The sequence below is a fragment of the Sparus aurata genome, chromosome 22 (assembly GCF_900880675.1).
Source record: "Sparus aurata chromosome 22, fSpaAur1.1, whole genome shotgun sequence".
Lineage (NCBI taxonomy): Eukaryota > Metazoa > Chordata > Actinopteri > Spariformes > Sparidae > Sparus > Sparus aurata.
Genome location: NC_044208.1, coordinates 20,383,890 through 20,400,319, shown reverse-complemented (window position 1 = coordinate 20,400,319; position 16,430 = coordinate 20,383,890). Strand labels below are relative to the sequence as shown.

Here is a 16,430-nt window from a genome sequence, read left to right as displayed (position 1 = left end):
TCTTCCCAGCCTCGGAGCTTTCATTGCAACAGGTTACTATACGTGCCAGGGATTTATTTTCCCTCCAAGATCTATTTCCAGTTCCTTGAAAACATTGCGGCGGGTTCAATTTCGAGGAAAATGTAGGATGGGAATTAGGGATAACAGAAACACTCCAGATCCTTTGATAAGACTGGATACCTCTGATTCCTCTGTCAGACAAACAGACTCATTACTTTGGCATATATAGGGGAGACGAGGGTCTGATCAGTGAGCCTGGCACTGTATCCATCTCAACACTCTGAGACTGGGAGGAAATGGCTAATTCAGGCTGACAGACAGAAATGAATCATATCACAAGAAAACCGTTTCTCCACTCAGTTGCCATGCATTCTGTAGATTCAGCTTGAAATCATTTAAATAAAAAAGGTCCATGTCTTCTCCTTACATTTGCCTCTCCTTCATACTTTTATTTGCCTATACATATATATATATATATATATATATATATATATATATATATAACAACTGTGCTCATGGATAACAAGTATGAGTGGACGGAGAGTGTCAGTCTTTCATGTATCACCATCCTCACATGTCAAACCGGTGGTTTTCAGTAAGGCACATGTGAATTAATCCTTAGGGTGAAAAGCTGAACGTCAGTCATGGAGGAACAAAGATGGGCAAACATTCGTCTCTTAAGTGAGGGCGGACTGACAGGCAAATACAAGGCAATATAAATTCATACTGGAAGAAGTGTAAACGAAAAGAGAAAGAGACATTCCTTTGTGTTGGCACAACACTCGCCAGAGTTCATTGTTGATTATGGAGTGTTTGTTTTTTTTTAGCAGCGAGGCTCCTCTTCATCTGATGCAGATTTCAGGGCCTCAACAAGAGATGAGCACTGATACATCTATTGCTTTCCACGTCTGATGAACGTATTCATTTCTGTGTGTTTATAGGCTTATTTGTAGGTATATGTGACACAGATATCCAGTGTGCTGCTACCTCAATATGGGCTTTCATTTCCTTTCCTGCTCATGAGAGGAGTTTGTTAAACTCATGCCTCTGATACAATCATAGGTTCCAGTCCGGAGCATGCTCCTGATTTGGCTCGATCACCTCGATCACGTTGGCACGGACAAAATGAAAAGAAGTCAGACTCCTTTCGTAGAATGAATTGAATCTTGGGTGCAAACCACACCATAAGTATCTGTGTGAGTGTTTAACAAACAGATGGATTTATGGAGCTTGACAATTGATCTGTGTTTAAGTCGCTCTCAAGGTTTTGAATCATTGATTGGAGCTCAATCCGCTTAATGAATGTGCATCGGTACCTTATCAAAGATGCCGAGTCAATAAGCACAAAAGTGTGTGTGTGCTCAGCCTCCTTCATCTAATTTTCATGCACACGCTTTCCTCATTTTAGATTTTCGATGATGGCGATCTCCCGCCGGTCAGCGTAGTCTGGGCTGAGACCGTTCAGGTAGAGGCTGCCATTCCTGGTCAGTGCGCCCGTGACCGGACTGAGGGAGAGAGTCAAGTTGTGGCAGGCCTCTCTGTCCTCGTACAGGTTGACCGACAGCGTCCTCTTGCCAGGGGTCATTTCCTGGTTGATGGACGTGTTTATACCCAGCTCAGATGACAGCTTGCGCTTGATAGATGCAGCTCGCTGGAACTTGTCATAGATGTCAACGCTGAGCCGCCGCCGGGTCTCTTTGAACTCTGCTGAGACGTTGGCTGTCCACTCGGCTGCATGAGCCCGAAACTCCCCAACCTGCCGAGAGAGAGAACAAGATTGATACCTGTAGGTGATCCGCAACAACCTGTTCCTCCTTGTACAGTAATGTCCATCATAACAACTACACATGCTATGATTCAGTGTGTTCTCTTAGTGCTTAAAATACAGCAGCCTGGTCAGTGGGCCTAGGCTTTTAGATGTGATGCTGTAGGTAGCCCCTCCAGCATAATTTCTGGAAACTCCCCTCTAGATAACAGGTTTTGTGTCTAGTGTCAATATGGTATCGCTTTTAAGGAATGCCTAAGTATCTGTTGAAAAATATAAAAATGTGAAAGAACGTTATTTTAACTCAATGCAGAAGTAGTTTTGGTACCTAAACCTAATCAGTCCATACACTAATAACAGTCCAGAAGTCATAATATGTCTAAATATGTAAATTTTTTGTCAGCCAGTTATAGTTTGAAAGTCTTAACTGGATATTGCAAGTAGTTTTGCCACTGGTGTTTTCATTTCCTCACATTTAACTGAGTCCACGAAATCCTGAAAACCATTTGTGGTTAAAAAAAAGTTTGTGTTTGAATTAGAAATGAGACAGCACTGGTAAATGAATGTCTTTTCAATCTTGCACAAAAGCCCCGAGCCTATTATTGAATGTATTCATTGATGTCAGACAGAATAAGTAAATAGAAATGACCGCCTAAATGTGAGCAGCTCACTAATAATGATTGAAGTTTAGTCTTGTGAACATAAATGCCATGTTCATTAATCTGATCATACTGTTACAGCTTGTGCCTTCTCACCCATATATTAGCTGCTCGCCAATTAGCGATGCCCATGAAGAACCTTCTTCTATTATTTGCATGAATGGTTTATCTGTCATTGAGATGAGTAAGTGAGGTTTTAGATTTTCAGAAGTAAAATGGCTAAACTGGGGAAAATATTTTTGTACAATCTAGAAATGTCTTTGTTACCTTCTGTTGAGCATCTGAGTGATTGCATGAGGCAATAGTTTGACATTTTGGGGATTAGGCTTATTCTCTTTCCAGCTGAGAGTTAGATGAGATATTGAATACCGATCTGAAATCTGCCTGTTATGGTCTTTACACCCTTGGGCGGTTTCTTTTAAGTGATTAATTTGCGCACCAGTATCGTTTTTCGAATATTTGTCTTTGTCATGAGTGCTTTCACACGGAAAGCAAATATTTTGGATATATTTATCCAGTCCGGTCTCCTGCCAAAGCATTTAATGGAACCGCCAATTTGCTAGAGGATAGCATGTGAGTGTCAAAGTGTGCCTCACCCAGGTGTGAAGGTGCACGAGTGCATGGAGGTGCCGTTCCAGCAAGAGGCGATAATGAAATGAGCACACAGAAAGTTCACATTGGGAGGAGGTCAGGAACAGGACTGTCACCCAGGAGACCGATGTTCGGTTTCTGAATGAAGCCAACAGTCAGTGGTGATTGTTTAAACAATCTTTTCCTAAAGCTGCAAGTCATTTTGATGCCTTTATTTTGAAGGCCTAACCGAGCGTTGAATATTTATTTTTGCTAACTTGAACACAGAATGACAACGTGTTGAACTAAATGACGACATTGAACAGTGAACTGGCGCATCTATTGCATAATTTGGTGTGCTACTGGGTTGATTTATTTGCACAAACGTGAAAACATATTTTTTCAATCCTATTCCTCGGGGGCTCCCTGCTCCAACACACCTGATACAAATTATCAGCTCATCATCAAGCTCTGCTGAAGCCTGAAAATGACCTATTCATTGTATGCAAGCTCTGTTCTCAAGTGACTATTCAGGAATTACTTTGGCCTTCATCAGACGCTCGACTGTTCAGTGCTTAAAGGAGGATGGATGTGGTGGGGATTTTTTTATTCTGTTGTTGCAGGCAGCTATTGCTGTTGAGAAGTTGTACAGATATGACAAGACATGCTTGCACCATCCATCACTTCACTGGTTTTATCTAAACTTGACTGCAGGAGCCTGCAGCAATAAAAAGAAATGCCTGTCTGTGAGCAGAGCACTGTATCTGGTAGACAAGCGGGGGGGATACATCACCTTCATAAACTATAAGGCCTCTCTCTCTCTTGGCAGTGTAGTTATTCATTAGGGCTCTGAGGTGTGCTTGTTTAAAGCAGACTTCTGTGTGCTTAAGTCACATTTCATGGGCTGTGTTTCATGTGTGCTCACATTAGCCACACACACTAGGTCACTCGAGTACGTGCTTTCTCCTCCCTTTTCTCACTTTCTCGGCCTGATCTTCCTCACCCCCCTCCCACAAACCCCCCAACCTCCCACCACAACCTTCTCTCACAGTAATGTATTTCTCTGTAGAGCTCACAGCCTCCACAGCTGCCCTCCTAATTATGCCTGAGTAAGATTCCTGCTGCAGACTGCCACTTACTTCCCGTTTTGTGTTGTTTGAGGAATAAATAAAGAAAGGTGGGGCTTTTGCAGGATTGTGTGTGTGCGCAAATCCCCTCTTGGCAATTTATTTAAAACAATTTAAAAAAAAAAAATTTGATGTAATATTATTACCTTAAAGAGCTTTTCTATTCTAGTTTTGCTATTCAAAATGACCAGAAACAGAGGTCCCCTCTTAGGTAGTTGCTTAATGTAGTGCCCTGTTGGCAATATTGACATGTATGTGTGTGTCTGTGTGTGTGTGCGCGCGTGTGTGTGCATGGATGCGTGGTTCCCTCCATCCTTTTTACATGTGAATAATGAAACTGCCGGAACAGCAAGGCATCTTATTACTCAGCGGCAGCACAACAAATATTTAATCCAACTCTTGTAAAGACGGTGTTTTCTCCACAGGGCACAGTCAGGATGGATATTCATCACCTCAGATTTAAGCCTTGAGGAGTGAACTGGAAAATACTGCAAGATATTTCTTTGTCACTACGAGAGGGAGACAGATGCGATCGCACCTGTGAACTTACTGCAAACTCCCCCCCCACACCTACAGTATTATATTTGTGGCTTGTTAGGGCGCTGAAGAGGCGTGTAGGCGTCGACATGGAGCAGCTGCAGCAGCCTGAAGTGGTCTAATGCACCACAGAGTTGTGCAAGTGTTTGTGATATTTGACAAATCTGACAAATCTTCGACATGTTCAACAAAAGTTGTGTTCACCTCGCTGCTAAAGTTGACACATTTTCTTTTAGACTTGCATAATGCAAACTGTGTGACAGACTGAAGTGCTTCTTAGAAGGTCCCAGTATACTGAAACAAACCTTGTGCTCTAGTCTTGGAGCCTCTGACATCACACTTCTGTTGCTTATTGTGTAACATACTTTTTGATACAGATAATCCACTTTACGCAGAGATTCTCAAGTTGTACAAAGCCGTGAAAGTAAGGCAGGATTTGAACTTCTCTCTCAAGCACCCTTATTTCATTCTCCACACAATAAGGCCAGCGTGGGGAATCATAGCCTCCAGTGTACTCTCCTTGTGATTACCTCTCGTGTTTTTGAGCCTTTTGTTTGACACTGTTTTTCTCTACCTCGTGTGCCGATTTCACCAGCGTTCACCTGCTCAGACTTTCACTTTCAACCTCCCCAGTCTGCCAGTGCTAGCTGCTTAGTGCCAAACCACTCGAGGCAGTCTCTCTCCTCGACCCGCTCACCTGCCTCATTCCCCCTGTTGTTAAAATAAATCTTTTATTTTTGCACAACTCCTCGTGTCCGACCAAACACAAAACCACTCAGCTGGATTTCGAATGTGCAACGGCCGTGAAGCCTTGGAGTCACAAGTTCCCTGAAAACCCCAGGCTCAATCAGCTTTTAAAAATGTTGACTAATTGATTAATTGTATTGTATTAATTGTTTACCCTTTAGATAAAGTTCATGTCTGTAATGCATGGTAAGCATATTCATATATCTTAAAATGCATTACTAAGGCTCCATAAAACTCTTAATAAATGTTTCTCATCTTTAATGACAATGAATAACAAGGTTTATGAAGTATTATAAATAGTGGACATAATCAATAATACAACTTTAACACCTTTTTCCATGCACAAGAACCAAAATAAAACACTTACAATACGCACAATATGTCTCCCTTAAGTTTAGCTTGCATAATGCTTGAGACCACTGTTTTGAAAGAAGAATCTGAATCCACAGCACATTACAGACTGTACGTTTCTAAAATGCTATAATGTCTTATAAACGTCAATAATATGCTGTAGCATGACTCTGCAAGCTTTAAGTAAAGTGACAGGATGGTACAAGGGTGTTAGCTTTGACAGAATTTTGAGGACTTGTACTTTTTATACTGTAAACATACAAAAATACTTATAGTATATGATGACCTCAATTAAAGTAAGACTAGTCACCGTTGTGCTCACTTGCTGAATATCCCTTGAAAATGTGTGATGTCGAAGGGACCCGACAGTGATTACTATTCAAGGTATGTTTTCTTTTGATCTATTTGCTTTGGCATTACTGTCGTTGGGGCCGTGCCAACCACAAGCTTGGCACTGCCTGCGTGAGACTTTAGTCTATACCCTCTTAATCACTAACAGTGACACATTTAGTGACTCATGGGGCAGGCTGAGAATAGTAATACTGGAGTGACATAATTGTCTTGGGAGGTAAAAAAAAGAGACAGCAGGGTCCTAATAAATACAAAAATAACAGATTTTTAAGTTTGAAAATGGTCTTCCAGCATCCTCTTCCACCTTTGTGAGAAAAGCCTCAGAGGTGAAATTGAATTTCCCCTCCTTTACCAGAGAGAAGTTCCTTATCTCCCGCTTGTGTCACCTCTAGTGTGACATAACTCACAGCTCATCAGCACGTACCTCCTCTTTAGTCTTCTTGGAGATGACCCGAAACCAGTCTCCAATCATGCTGAGCACAGCGGCAAAGTACGCCAGGCCCACCATGATCCAGAACCACACCACGGGCTTGTAGTAGTCCAGATAGTCTGGACTCTCTGACCCAGCTGCAGAACCAAAGACACAAGGAGTTGGTCACACGAGTCTGTTTCATTATCCTGGGTCGCGTAACTAACTGACTCATTCTGGAGGAATGATTTTATTGGCCTATTGCAGTCGGCTGAGTAAAATGGGTCTTTAACTTTTATACTTGTATCATTTAATGAGCCTTCGTCTTTCCATTTTCGAGGGGAGTCACGTCTCTCAGCTGCACCGATGCCTTTAATTGCCCCTCAGTCCTCAGTGGAGACATTTTGTAAGAATATAGAGAATAAAGAGGGCAAGAAAAGGTTCAACCTCTAATAATGATCAATGGATACTGTTCATAAAGCAATAATGTTAAATATTTACATATACTATAACTAAAAATACAGAATAGAATATATATAGATATACTGTAGATTTATACAGCAGATTTGCCCTATAGCTCATCTACTGTAAGTGATGTAGAAAATAAGCTCCACTTATCCGTGGGCGGGATACACACAATATGTTTATGTGAGAAACACTGACTGCAAACAAACATAAAAACTCTGCATGGCCCCTTTAAACTTGTGGAAAAAGGTGTTTCTTACTGTCTTCTTCTGCTATTTAGTGCACAGATTAATTAAATGTTTGCCGATAAAACAAATGTTAACTTTAAATCAAGTAAATGTAAATAAATCTTATGGTATGATTAATGTTTTTCCTCTAGCTGTATGTTCCTCTGTGTACTTTTGATGTTTGACATACGGAGGTGTCATGTAATTCCTCAGGAAATGAGATAAACGTTAACTTAAAACACATACGTGGGTCAAGCTTACCTAAATATTTAGATACGTGACTCAGAAATAGACTTAGATTACAGATTTCGATAATTAAAAATGGTTATACGACATGTCTGAGAGCACCTGAGTCTCATCAGATGCACGGACCTTAACTTAAATCCACATACAATCATTACCTTAAGTGCATTTGATTGTTTTTTTTTTTTCTCCCACCATTAGCCCACCATGTCTTTGCACGAGCGATTAATAAATCAGCTGTGACGCCACACAGCCCACTGTGCAGTCAGATAACCTCCGTTTAACTAACCACAGTCCAGCCTGGTTAGTTTACTGGTGGTGTTATCTAATCAATAATTATTAGGGCCTGCTAAGGGTAATTTAATCTGGCAGCTAAGTGTTTGTGATTCTCACATCTGCCTCTCCCGTTTCATCCATGAGGCAGGTCAGATCAAGATGACACCACCTGCTCACACATGTTTACAGGTGCACACATGTGCTCACTTCCTCTCTTGCTCATTGTCTTTCACATACACAAGTGCATCCTGTATTACCGCTATGTATAATATGTGCAATCAATGATTTAGACATTACGTAATCTGCCTTATTTTGGACAAAACTGTAGGAATGAAAAGACTCAAAATTGAGTCATTAAATTAACAAGTTGATGGTTACAGGATCAGTTATTAAAGGAACAGTTTGACATTTTAGGAAGTGCACTTATTAAATTCCTTGCCAAGACGTGAGACGAGAAAATTGACACAACTATATTATTTCACTGGCAGCAGCTGGATCACCACAGTCACAGTACCGTCATGAAAAACAATTGTATCCATCCTAAAGTGAGTAAGTAAACTATTAGATTCGTTAGCTGTTAGCTCCCTTAGCCAAAAACCCTGCCAAACACTGCTGCCCGCTGGGTGCTGGGTGAACAGCTAATGAGCTCTGCTGCCAGTTTCAACACATCTGTTCACACTTGATGCAAACAAGATAAAATACTTAGTGAACCTTAGAGGTTTCCACCTGTTTTTCTCTTTATGCTAAACTAAGCTAACTAGCTGCTTCCTCCAGTTTTACTTAAAAAGTTGTCATCCAATTCTCATCAAGCAAGCGAAGAAAGTGTGTGCTCCAAAAATGGTGAACTATCCCTTTAGATGGGAGGGTTAGACGACCCTTCCACACAAAAGGATTACGTCTGCAAATTGATTATATTATTTGCCTGAGTTTATTATTTTCGCTAAAAATAGCAGTCAAATTTAACGTTCTTTTATGATTTGTGAGTAAAACATTCAGAAAAGTTCTTTGGCGGTAATGACCACAGATGTGTGCTTCACGAGATGTGAGCAAGGAACACAATGCAGATGCGCTGTCAGAGTAAATATATCATAAAGTCAAGCACAAAATGTTACGGCAGGCCAAAGGGAAGACTTATCGCTGCAGTGCACATCTGTTGAGTCAGACTGGCTGAGGAATAACTCGACTATAAATACACTGATTCTAAACTGGGCGTAAAAATGAAAGACGGCCTATAAATCAGAAAAGGAAAATCGAGTGACCTTTTTCGCCGGCGACAAAGTCTCCGAAGCCGATCGTTGTGAGAGTGATGACCACGAAGTAGATGGAGTCGAGGGTGCTCCATCCCTCGATGTGCTTGAAGATGACGGCCGGCAGGGCCACAAAGATGAGGCAGCCGAACAGGATGAAGAGCAGCGTGGAGAAGACGCGGATCTTTGTCTGGCTGACTTTCCACTTCTGGAAGGGAGATTGAAAAAAAGAAAAAAATAATGCACGATTTTTACATTCGGAAAATAAACTTTTAATGAAAGAGAACTGAAAGGGAACTGTATAGAGCAGAGGCTTTTAATGGAAGTAGTAGTGATAAGAGGTGGTTTATTACCCAACGGAAGTGATTATTTGCAGCCCAAGATGTTTCCAACTGTGACTGTAAAGGACAGTTCCCTCTCCCTGATTCCCCTGGGATTTTCTCTTTCTTTTGCCCAGTTCACATTGCGATGAGTCACTTCCTCCAACCTCCTTCTAGGAATACATTTGCCGTTTTCGAACATTTCAAACGTCAGCCTGCCGAGCTCTTGTGACATAACTCTTCAGTGTCAGATGGCACGCCCGCTCAAGTTGCGGAGAGGTGGCAAAAGGCTCGACATGCCTCACGTGCACATGTCATAGTTGCAGATATCAAAACGGATTAATTGCGGTTGCGGCCCGTGCTATCAGGTGTAACTCTGAGGGTTTTAATTTGACATTAGCCCTGCAGTCCCTCTTTTGCCTCACAGTCGCAGAACATTAGATTATCATCTGCGTGCTGCTGTTTTCTTCGCTGCCTTTTTCCACCTGATGTGACTGCTTTCAGCTGGTTCCCACTTGTACATGTTTTTTTTTTTTTCTTTCACTTCCAGTTATGTAAGCCCAAAGCACAGAGCCTCAGAGGGGGAAGAAGCGCAAAGTGCAGGCAGACATCAGATCACTGACTTCGTCTAATGGGTGCTGTGCCGAACAAAGCACAGGACAGCGGTGAACAGTTTAAAGCAACCTACGGTGGGCTAAATTATGGACCAATGTAGCTGAGGTGGTTTCTCAGCCAGTATGCTCTCTGCACAGCACAGCAGCTACTTCAGCAGCTGTTACAGTCCATTTATTTTCTTGTAGGAGCCAGCTGACAGCCTCTCTCCTCCTCCTCCTCCTCCTCCTCCCGCTTGAGGGAGGCCACAGAGAATCAAAATTGTAATTAACCTGTTGCTGCCACGTGCCTGGATTCTTTACGGCATGCCACTGTGAGAGATATTAAATATATTAAAAGAACATCCAGTAAAAAGGATCTCTGATCTCTGACCCAATTATTTGGGGGGATTTGCCACCATTGCTACTGTGAAGCTACCTCAGCTTAGGGTGTGTCTACATTGAGGCGTCTTTGCGCATAACACACATAGTTATTTGCAAATAGGGGAACAAAATGCAGCAGGATGAGGATCGTATTTGTCAGTTTTCACTGTGTTGATACTCAGCCGACAGTAACCTCTCTGGGGACTCCATCATCAGGGACGTCAAAATAGCTGAAACACAGCTCCTTCCCCTCCAGCTACTGTCTACAGAAAGCCTGACTTTTGATACGTGTCAGCACCAACAACACCACTCGACAGCAGTCTGAACTGTTTCAAATCACAGAGGCTCCACACTAGAAAAGCGATTCCAGACAATTCTCTGATTACAGCTCCTTAAATGTGAATATAATCTGGTTTCTGTTCACTCATTTTTGACAGTAATCTGATTATCTCTGTGCTGTGGACAAAAAACAAGACATCTGAGGACTTCATCTTGAGCTTTGGGAAACACCAATGGACATTCCTCACCATTTTCTGCCTGATTGAAAGACAGATTAGTTGCAGGCCCAGAGGATTTCACTCTCTAATCCCATTCTCCCATCGGGTCATGATATTAGCTGTTTCTTATGACTCCTCAGCCAACATACTGTGCATGCCTCCAATCACAGTCCGCTGACACCCAGATTTACGGGGAACACGGATGTTAACAGGCTCTCACCACCTAATTAGCTCTTCACACTTATATGAAGAAAAGTGATGTGTAAGTGTTATCATCTGTGCTGTTTTTTTTTTTTTTAAACCATACAGCGAGCTAATTTGGTGTTCTGCTGACTCTTACTTTGATTCATACATATAGATTATAATGGAAAGCAAAGAGAAATGGCCTGTATATTCCCAGGAGATTTTGTGCATGGTGGCAGAAATAATTGCACATCTAAAGGGAGGTTTACAGGGGACTAATCCTATGAGTTATTATTCAATAGACATGGACATTGTTCAATCAATATTTACTTTATATTTTTATATTGAATTTTTATTAAAGCAAAAACTTGTCTACTACTTGTTTCACATCTAATTATATTCATATTTGTATTTATATAAAGGTGCAATATGTAAGAATTAGCCATATCTCAAACTCAAAAAAGATGGCGGCAATTCACCAAAATGAGTGCTAACTGTGGCTGTCGTTAGCTTACTTAGCTGTGCAGCTAGTAGACTGGATTGCGAGCTGGAAGAGGTATTATGAAAAATGGCGAGCTGTGGCTGGCTGGTTAGCATGCTCACTTCAGTTTATAACGCTGGAACAGAATACATCAGCATCTTTGAAATAGCATATATATCATTATAAAAACCATAAAAAGCATAACATATCATTATAAAAAAACAAACACTTTGTAGAAACTTTGTAGAAAGTGCAGAAACATTATTATGATTGTGAATTCATAATTTTATAATGTTTGTTGGGTCCCAAATTATTGTTTTGTTTATCTCTGTGTAAGAATTCTGATGGTTGGTTCTAGCTTCTAACAAGGTTTTTCAGCCAATAGTGTAACTCTGTTGGCGTATTTGTGTTTCGTAAACATCAACAAATCAAGGTCTTGGTAGTTGCCAGTTTGTTGAAAAAAATGCTAGCGGCAGTAGCGTTAGTCACATTAGCGTTAGCATTAGTGACGTTAGCGTTAGTGACGTTAGCGTTAGTGTTGCTAGATTTAGCGATGTTAGCGACAACAAACTGGCAACAGCTTGGGGATCAGATGAACAGCCACATTTAGTGCACAAATGTTTTTTTTCAGTAACACCTTGAATTCCATTGTAGCATCTACAGTTAGACTTTTTCTTTGTCTGCTTTTATTTTTGCAAACCGCTTTGTATTGCACCCATCTGTGTGATTAAGTTATTATGGCTCATTATCGTCCATCCAGTCATCAAATAGCTGCACAGTCCATTCATCGAACACTGTAAAAGCACATGATTCTGGTTCAGGGATGGGTAAAAAAAAAGACAAACCCAAAATCATAGATATTTGTTTTGCTTTGAGAAAATAAAAAAAGAGTCTGACGCATCTAATCTGCTTTAGGTGGAGAAACTCGTCGGCAGACTCTGTTGTCGATATCTTCCTTATTTGCTTAGGAACTGAGTGGCTGTTTAATTGCTTCCTTACTTCAGGTAGAGCCATTGAGTTTCCAGGAAAAAAATAAAAAACTTAATGACCATGCATCAACCCAACTGTCCATTTATATTCTCTGTGTCCAACATGACTAATGGTGCCTTCTAACTGCTCCGGCGGAGCTGTGACGCGTGTTTTTCCTGTGCATGTGTATACCGTACATTCTGTGAACGGACATAAGTCAATGTGTAACTTGGGGCTTGGTAAATCAGACCACCGTCGTTATTCCGGAGTGATGTATCGATCTGTGTGCTGCTAGTGTATTCCACTGTTTTAAACCAAGAAACGAGACAGAAACAGTCCAGTGAGCTCAGCACAAACAGTGACAGAAACACCAAAACTTGTTTCTTTGCTGTAACATTTAGTGATCTGGGCGTTCATTACCGGAACAAAGTGCTTTCTAGATTAGGTTTCCAGGAGTCAGTTGACATGGCAACCCCAAAACTGCATCCCGCACACAATTTCCTGATGTTGCTTTTCTATTTAGGGATATTTATGTTGCAGATTTAACCTTTACACTTTGCAATTCTTTATGCACCAGCAATATAATTTTACAGCTGCCTTTGCCTACCAGGATAATTAGGTCATCAAATGTGACCGTGATGTTGACAATAAAATGGCTCGTTGCACGCAGGTAAACATACAGACAGGTGCATATGATTGAACGATAAAACACAAAAAGGAGCTCACCACAATCATCTTCTCTACTCTGGCGATGCCCTTCCCAAAAATGGTCCCCAGCTGGTCCCCGACACCAGCCAGTAAGAATCCAAAAAGGGGAATCCCCAGCAGGGCGTAAATGACACAGAAGATCTTGCCGCCTTCTGTGTGAGGAGAGATGTTCCCGAAACCTGACGGAAAAAAAGAAACAGGTAGTTGGTCGACTCAAGTCAGATCAAATGTTGAGTAATAATCTGGAAGACCACAGTGGTATGGTTTTAGAGTAGCAGTGTGCACGCTGTTATAACGAGGAACTTCCTATAAGATGAACATGTGCACGCTAAAGAAAGGGAACGTTAGCTGTTTTAACTTGTCTTTATAGCCCCTGAAAAATAGGGTTTGGATAGATTGTCCTTTCCTTTCCAGGGATTTTGAAAACAGCAACAAAGAAGGTAGAAGAGAAGACAACGCTGCCTGATAAAGGCGCTGAATGGAAGACTTTTAACAACCGTCTTTATCAAGTGAGTCAAGCTACATTTTAACAGACAGTAAAGTTGCTGTTTTTCTTTTCAGAACTGTATTCGTTCCACTTCTGCAAGCCATTCTTCATAGTTTCCTTCTGGACTTTTCCCTAGAAAGATTTTTTTTTTACTCTATCAAAAGTGTTTTTGCTACATGTGTGACTTTAAGTTACTTACAACAAGACTAAGAGGAATTCACTGATATTTTAATGTTTTGACGGTACAGTTTTGTTTACTTTTATGCATGAAACTTTTAAGAGAAGACTGTTGAGTCATGTGCAGGGCAGACTATTGGAATCGTGTCGGAAATACGGAACATTTTGTAACGCTGAAACAAACAACACAGAGAACATTTACAGACATGTGGTTTTATGCGTGACTTTCTTTGCTGCAGGGAACGACTTTTGGTTATTCATTTATGCTAGGCGGTATTGTATTGATGTTTCTGAGCTCGTTATGCTCTGTTCTGCTGCTCTTTTGTTTTTTTTTTTACTTTTCTCTGGGAGGAAACAGACAGCATTTTCGCTTGAAAGACCCTGGGAATGTTGGGATGTGATGCTCGTGTCTTGCAATTAAGCTCTGCGGAAACAGACCTAGAAAGTGTGGTCTTTGTCCACCACAAGAGCAGAAGTTATGACTGAGGGATAGTTCTTGACTTCACCAGGACTTGTCATTGTATATTTTCATCAACGTTGCCAGAAGCAGTTCAAACTAAATTGGGCAGATGAGAAAAATTGTTCACAAAGCTTTGACTTTGAGGAAACTGCAGCAAGAAAAGCTCTGAGAATTCTTTTACGAGTTAGAGATGGAAGTCGTGTCAAAGCCTTGACTCAGACTAGAGTTCATGATTCACACCCACTGTCCTCAAGCAACGCTGATGTGAATGAAAAAGCGGAGGGGAAAAAAAAAAAAATAAATAAATAAATATATATATATATATATATATATATATATATATATATATATATAAAAAAATGAACACCAAGAATGAAAAGACATGCAGTTGCAGAGCGTGCATCAAAGTCCATCAGTGTTTCGCTGCCTTTCATCTTCTCTCAAAACCTGTCATCATGTACAGCAAGAGGAGCTGATGAGGCTGATAGAAGTGCGTGCACTCGTAAACACAAGCGCCTCAAAACCTGTGCCTTAAGTAAACCCGACTCTGCGCGTCCAACGGCATGCGACTTTTCATTATTTAACGTCTCATACGAAGCCTGCATAATGAACTGCATCCACTTTCCTTTATTAATGGAGTCGTGCATCTCAGGATGGGAGCTGCAGGGCGCCTTCTAACGACTTCCCAGAGTCACTTTGGAGTCGAGGGACTCGTAAGTGAGAGAAATGTTGTCAATCAGGTCTCGCTAATTTCATGATTAGTTCAGTGGGAGACAGGATGCCTGGATTCGTTTTTAACGCCACTGGATGCCTCTGCTGCGGAACGAGCGAAAAACAGCAGCTCTCTAATTTGAAGCTGCACTCACTTCTGTGCTTTTTAGACCGAATCAAACAGAATAATGATTGTTTATATTGTCATCTCTTGAATGCTACAATAATATATGTCAAAAGCGAGATTCAGTTGGTGTCATGCACTGGATTAAAAGAGATAATCGACCGACTTTGTATTTAAATAGGGGGGGAAAAAGGCAAGATTAGTCTAAACAAGCTTATTTGAGCACTTTTAAAAAGACAATTTGAGCACTTGAACATTTTTAAAAAATTGAGAATTGAGAAAATGGCATTTATCTGATATTTATTTGACTAAAAAGTCCAATTAGTATCATACATGACTTCAACACTGCCTCTATGAATAATACATGAACCTTTAAGTTTAGTAATGAGCTGAAGCTTTGAACCGGACGAACCCGTTTATCAGCATGGGCCACAAATCGCTGCGTTCACGACACCACTGACAAGGTTATGCAGTGATCACAGGCAGTAACGTGTCACAGTCTGCGTTGTCTCTTGGCCAATAAAAGCTTAATGACTTCCTTCTAAACTCATTAAGTGATGCTGGGAGGAAGAAAAAAAGAAGTCGGCTGAGTTACTTTATCAGTTTCTGCGAGAGAAACAGTCATTGTTGGATGGTGGATCATTTCATTGAGAAAAAAAGTTATTGAAATCCTGCCATGGTGGGTTTTAGGTGGTATTAACGTAAGCTGATTTGGTTTACAATGACTGTGATTACAGCTCTTTGTATCTGACTTTGATACAGGTCATTCTGTTTGGATATTCAGAATTAGGCCTCATTCCCAATCTAGCATTTTCCATTTGTAGATGCAACACATAAGAAATTTCATTTAAAACATCATCAAGAGAGTGTGAGGAAATAACAGCATTGACATAAACGTCTCAGATGTCTATGTATTGTGTTAAAGCTACAGAAGTTAGCATGCTAACCAGGAATCAGGACACCTGCGCTCCACTGGAAACAGCATTACAATAGAGTCCAGGAAGACAAGTTTATGAAAAAGAATAATAATGACTTTTTCTTCTAGATCTATTTTGATCCAGCTGGAACATAAAAAGGGGAGAGATTCAGCAAAGGAATCCTACAGGGAAGATATACAGCGAGATCAATCGCAATTGCCCCTTTGTTACTCCCAGGAGATGCAGGACAGGAGGTATAGTCATGAGACTTATTCAATTCATTTCCAGGATGAAGTATACAGATGAAAGTAAGCAGAGTGGAGATGCTTTGCCCCAATGCTGCACAGCCAATTAAAGATCTCTGCATAAACAAATCAATCTTTGGATGTGAACCACTTCTAGCTGAATGAAATAAAGCGAGAGGAAAGAGGCAGCTCGCCGGCGGAAT

General features: G+C 40.9%; 1 protein-coding gene across 1 annotated transcript in view; it reads right to left on the bottom strand.

The window, feature by feature from the left end:
• Window positions 1-485: 485 nt before the first annotated feature.
• The window catches only part of LOC115574635 (potassium channel subfamily K member 2-like), a 35,589-nt gene continuing 19,644 nt past the window's right edge, over window positions 486-16,430 (bottom strand). Inside the window, exons 4-7 of the mRNA XM_030406291.1 lie at window positions 13,125-13,285; window positions 8,987-9,182; window positions 6,532-6,674; window positions 486-1,756 (exon numbers count right to left, since the gene is read on the bottom strand). Coding sequence (XP_030262151.1) covers window positions 1,400-1,756; window positions 6,532-6,674; window positions 8,987-9,182; window positions 13,125-13,285 — 857 coding nt within the window. The 3' untranslated portion in view covers window positions 486-1,399. The remainder of the gene's footprint in view (window positions 1,757-6,531; window positions 6,675-8,986; window positions 9,183-13,124; window positions 13,286-16,430) is intronic.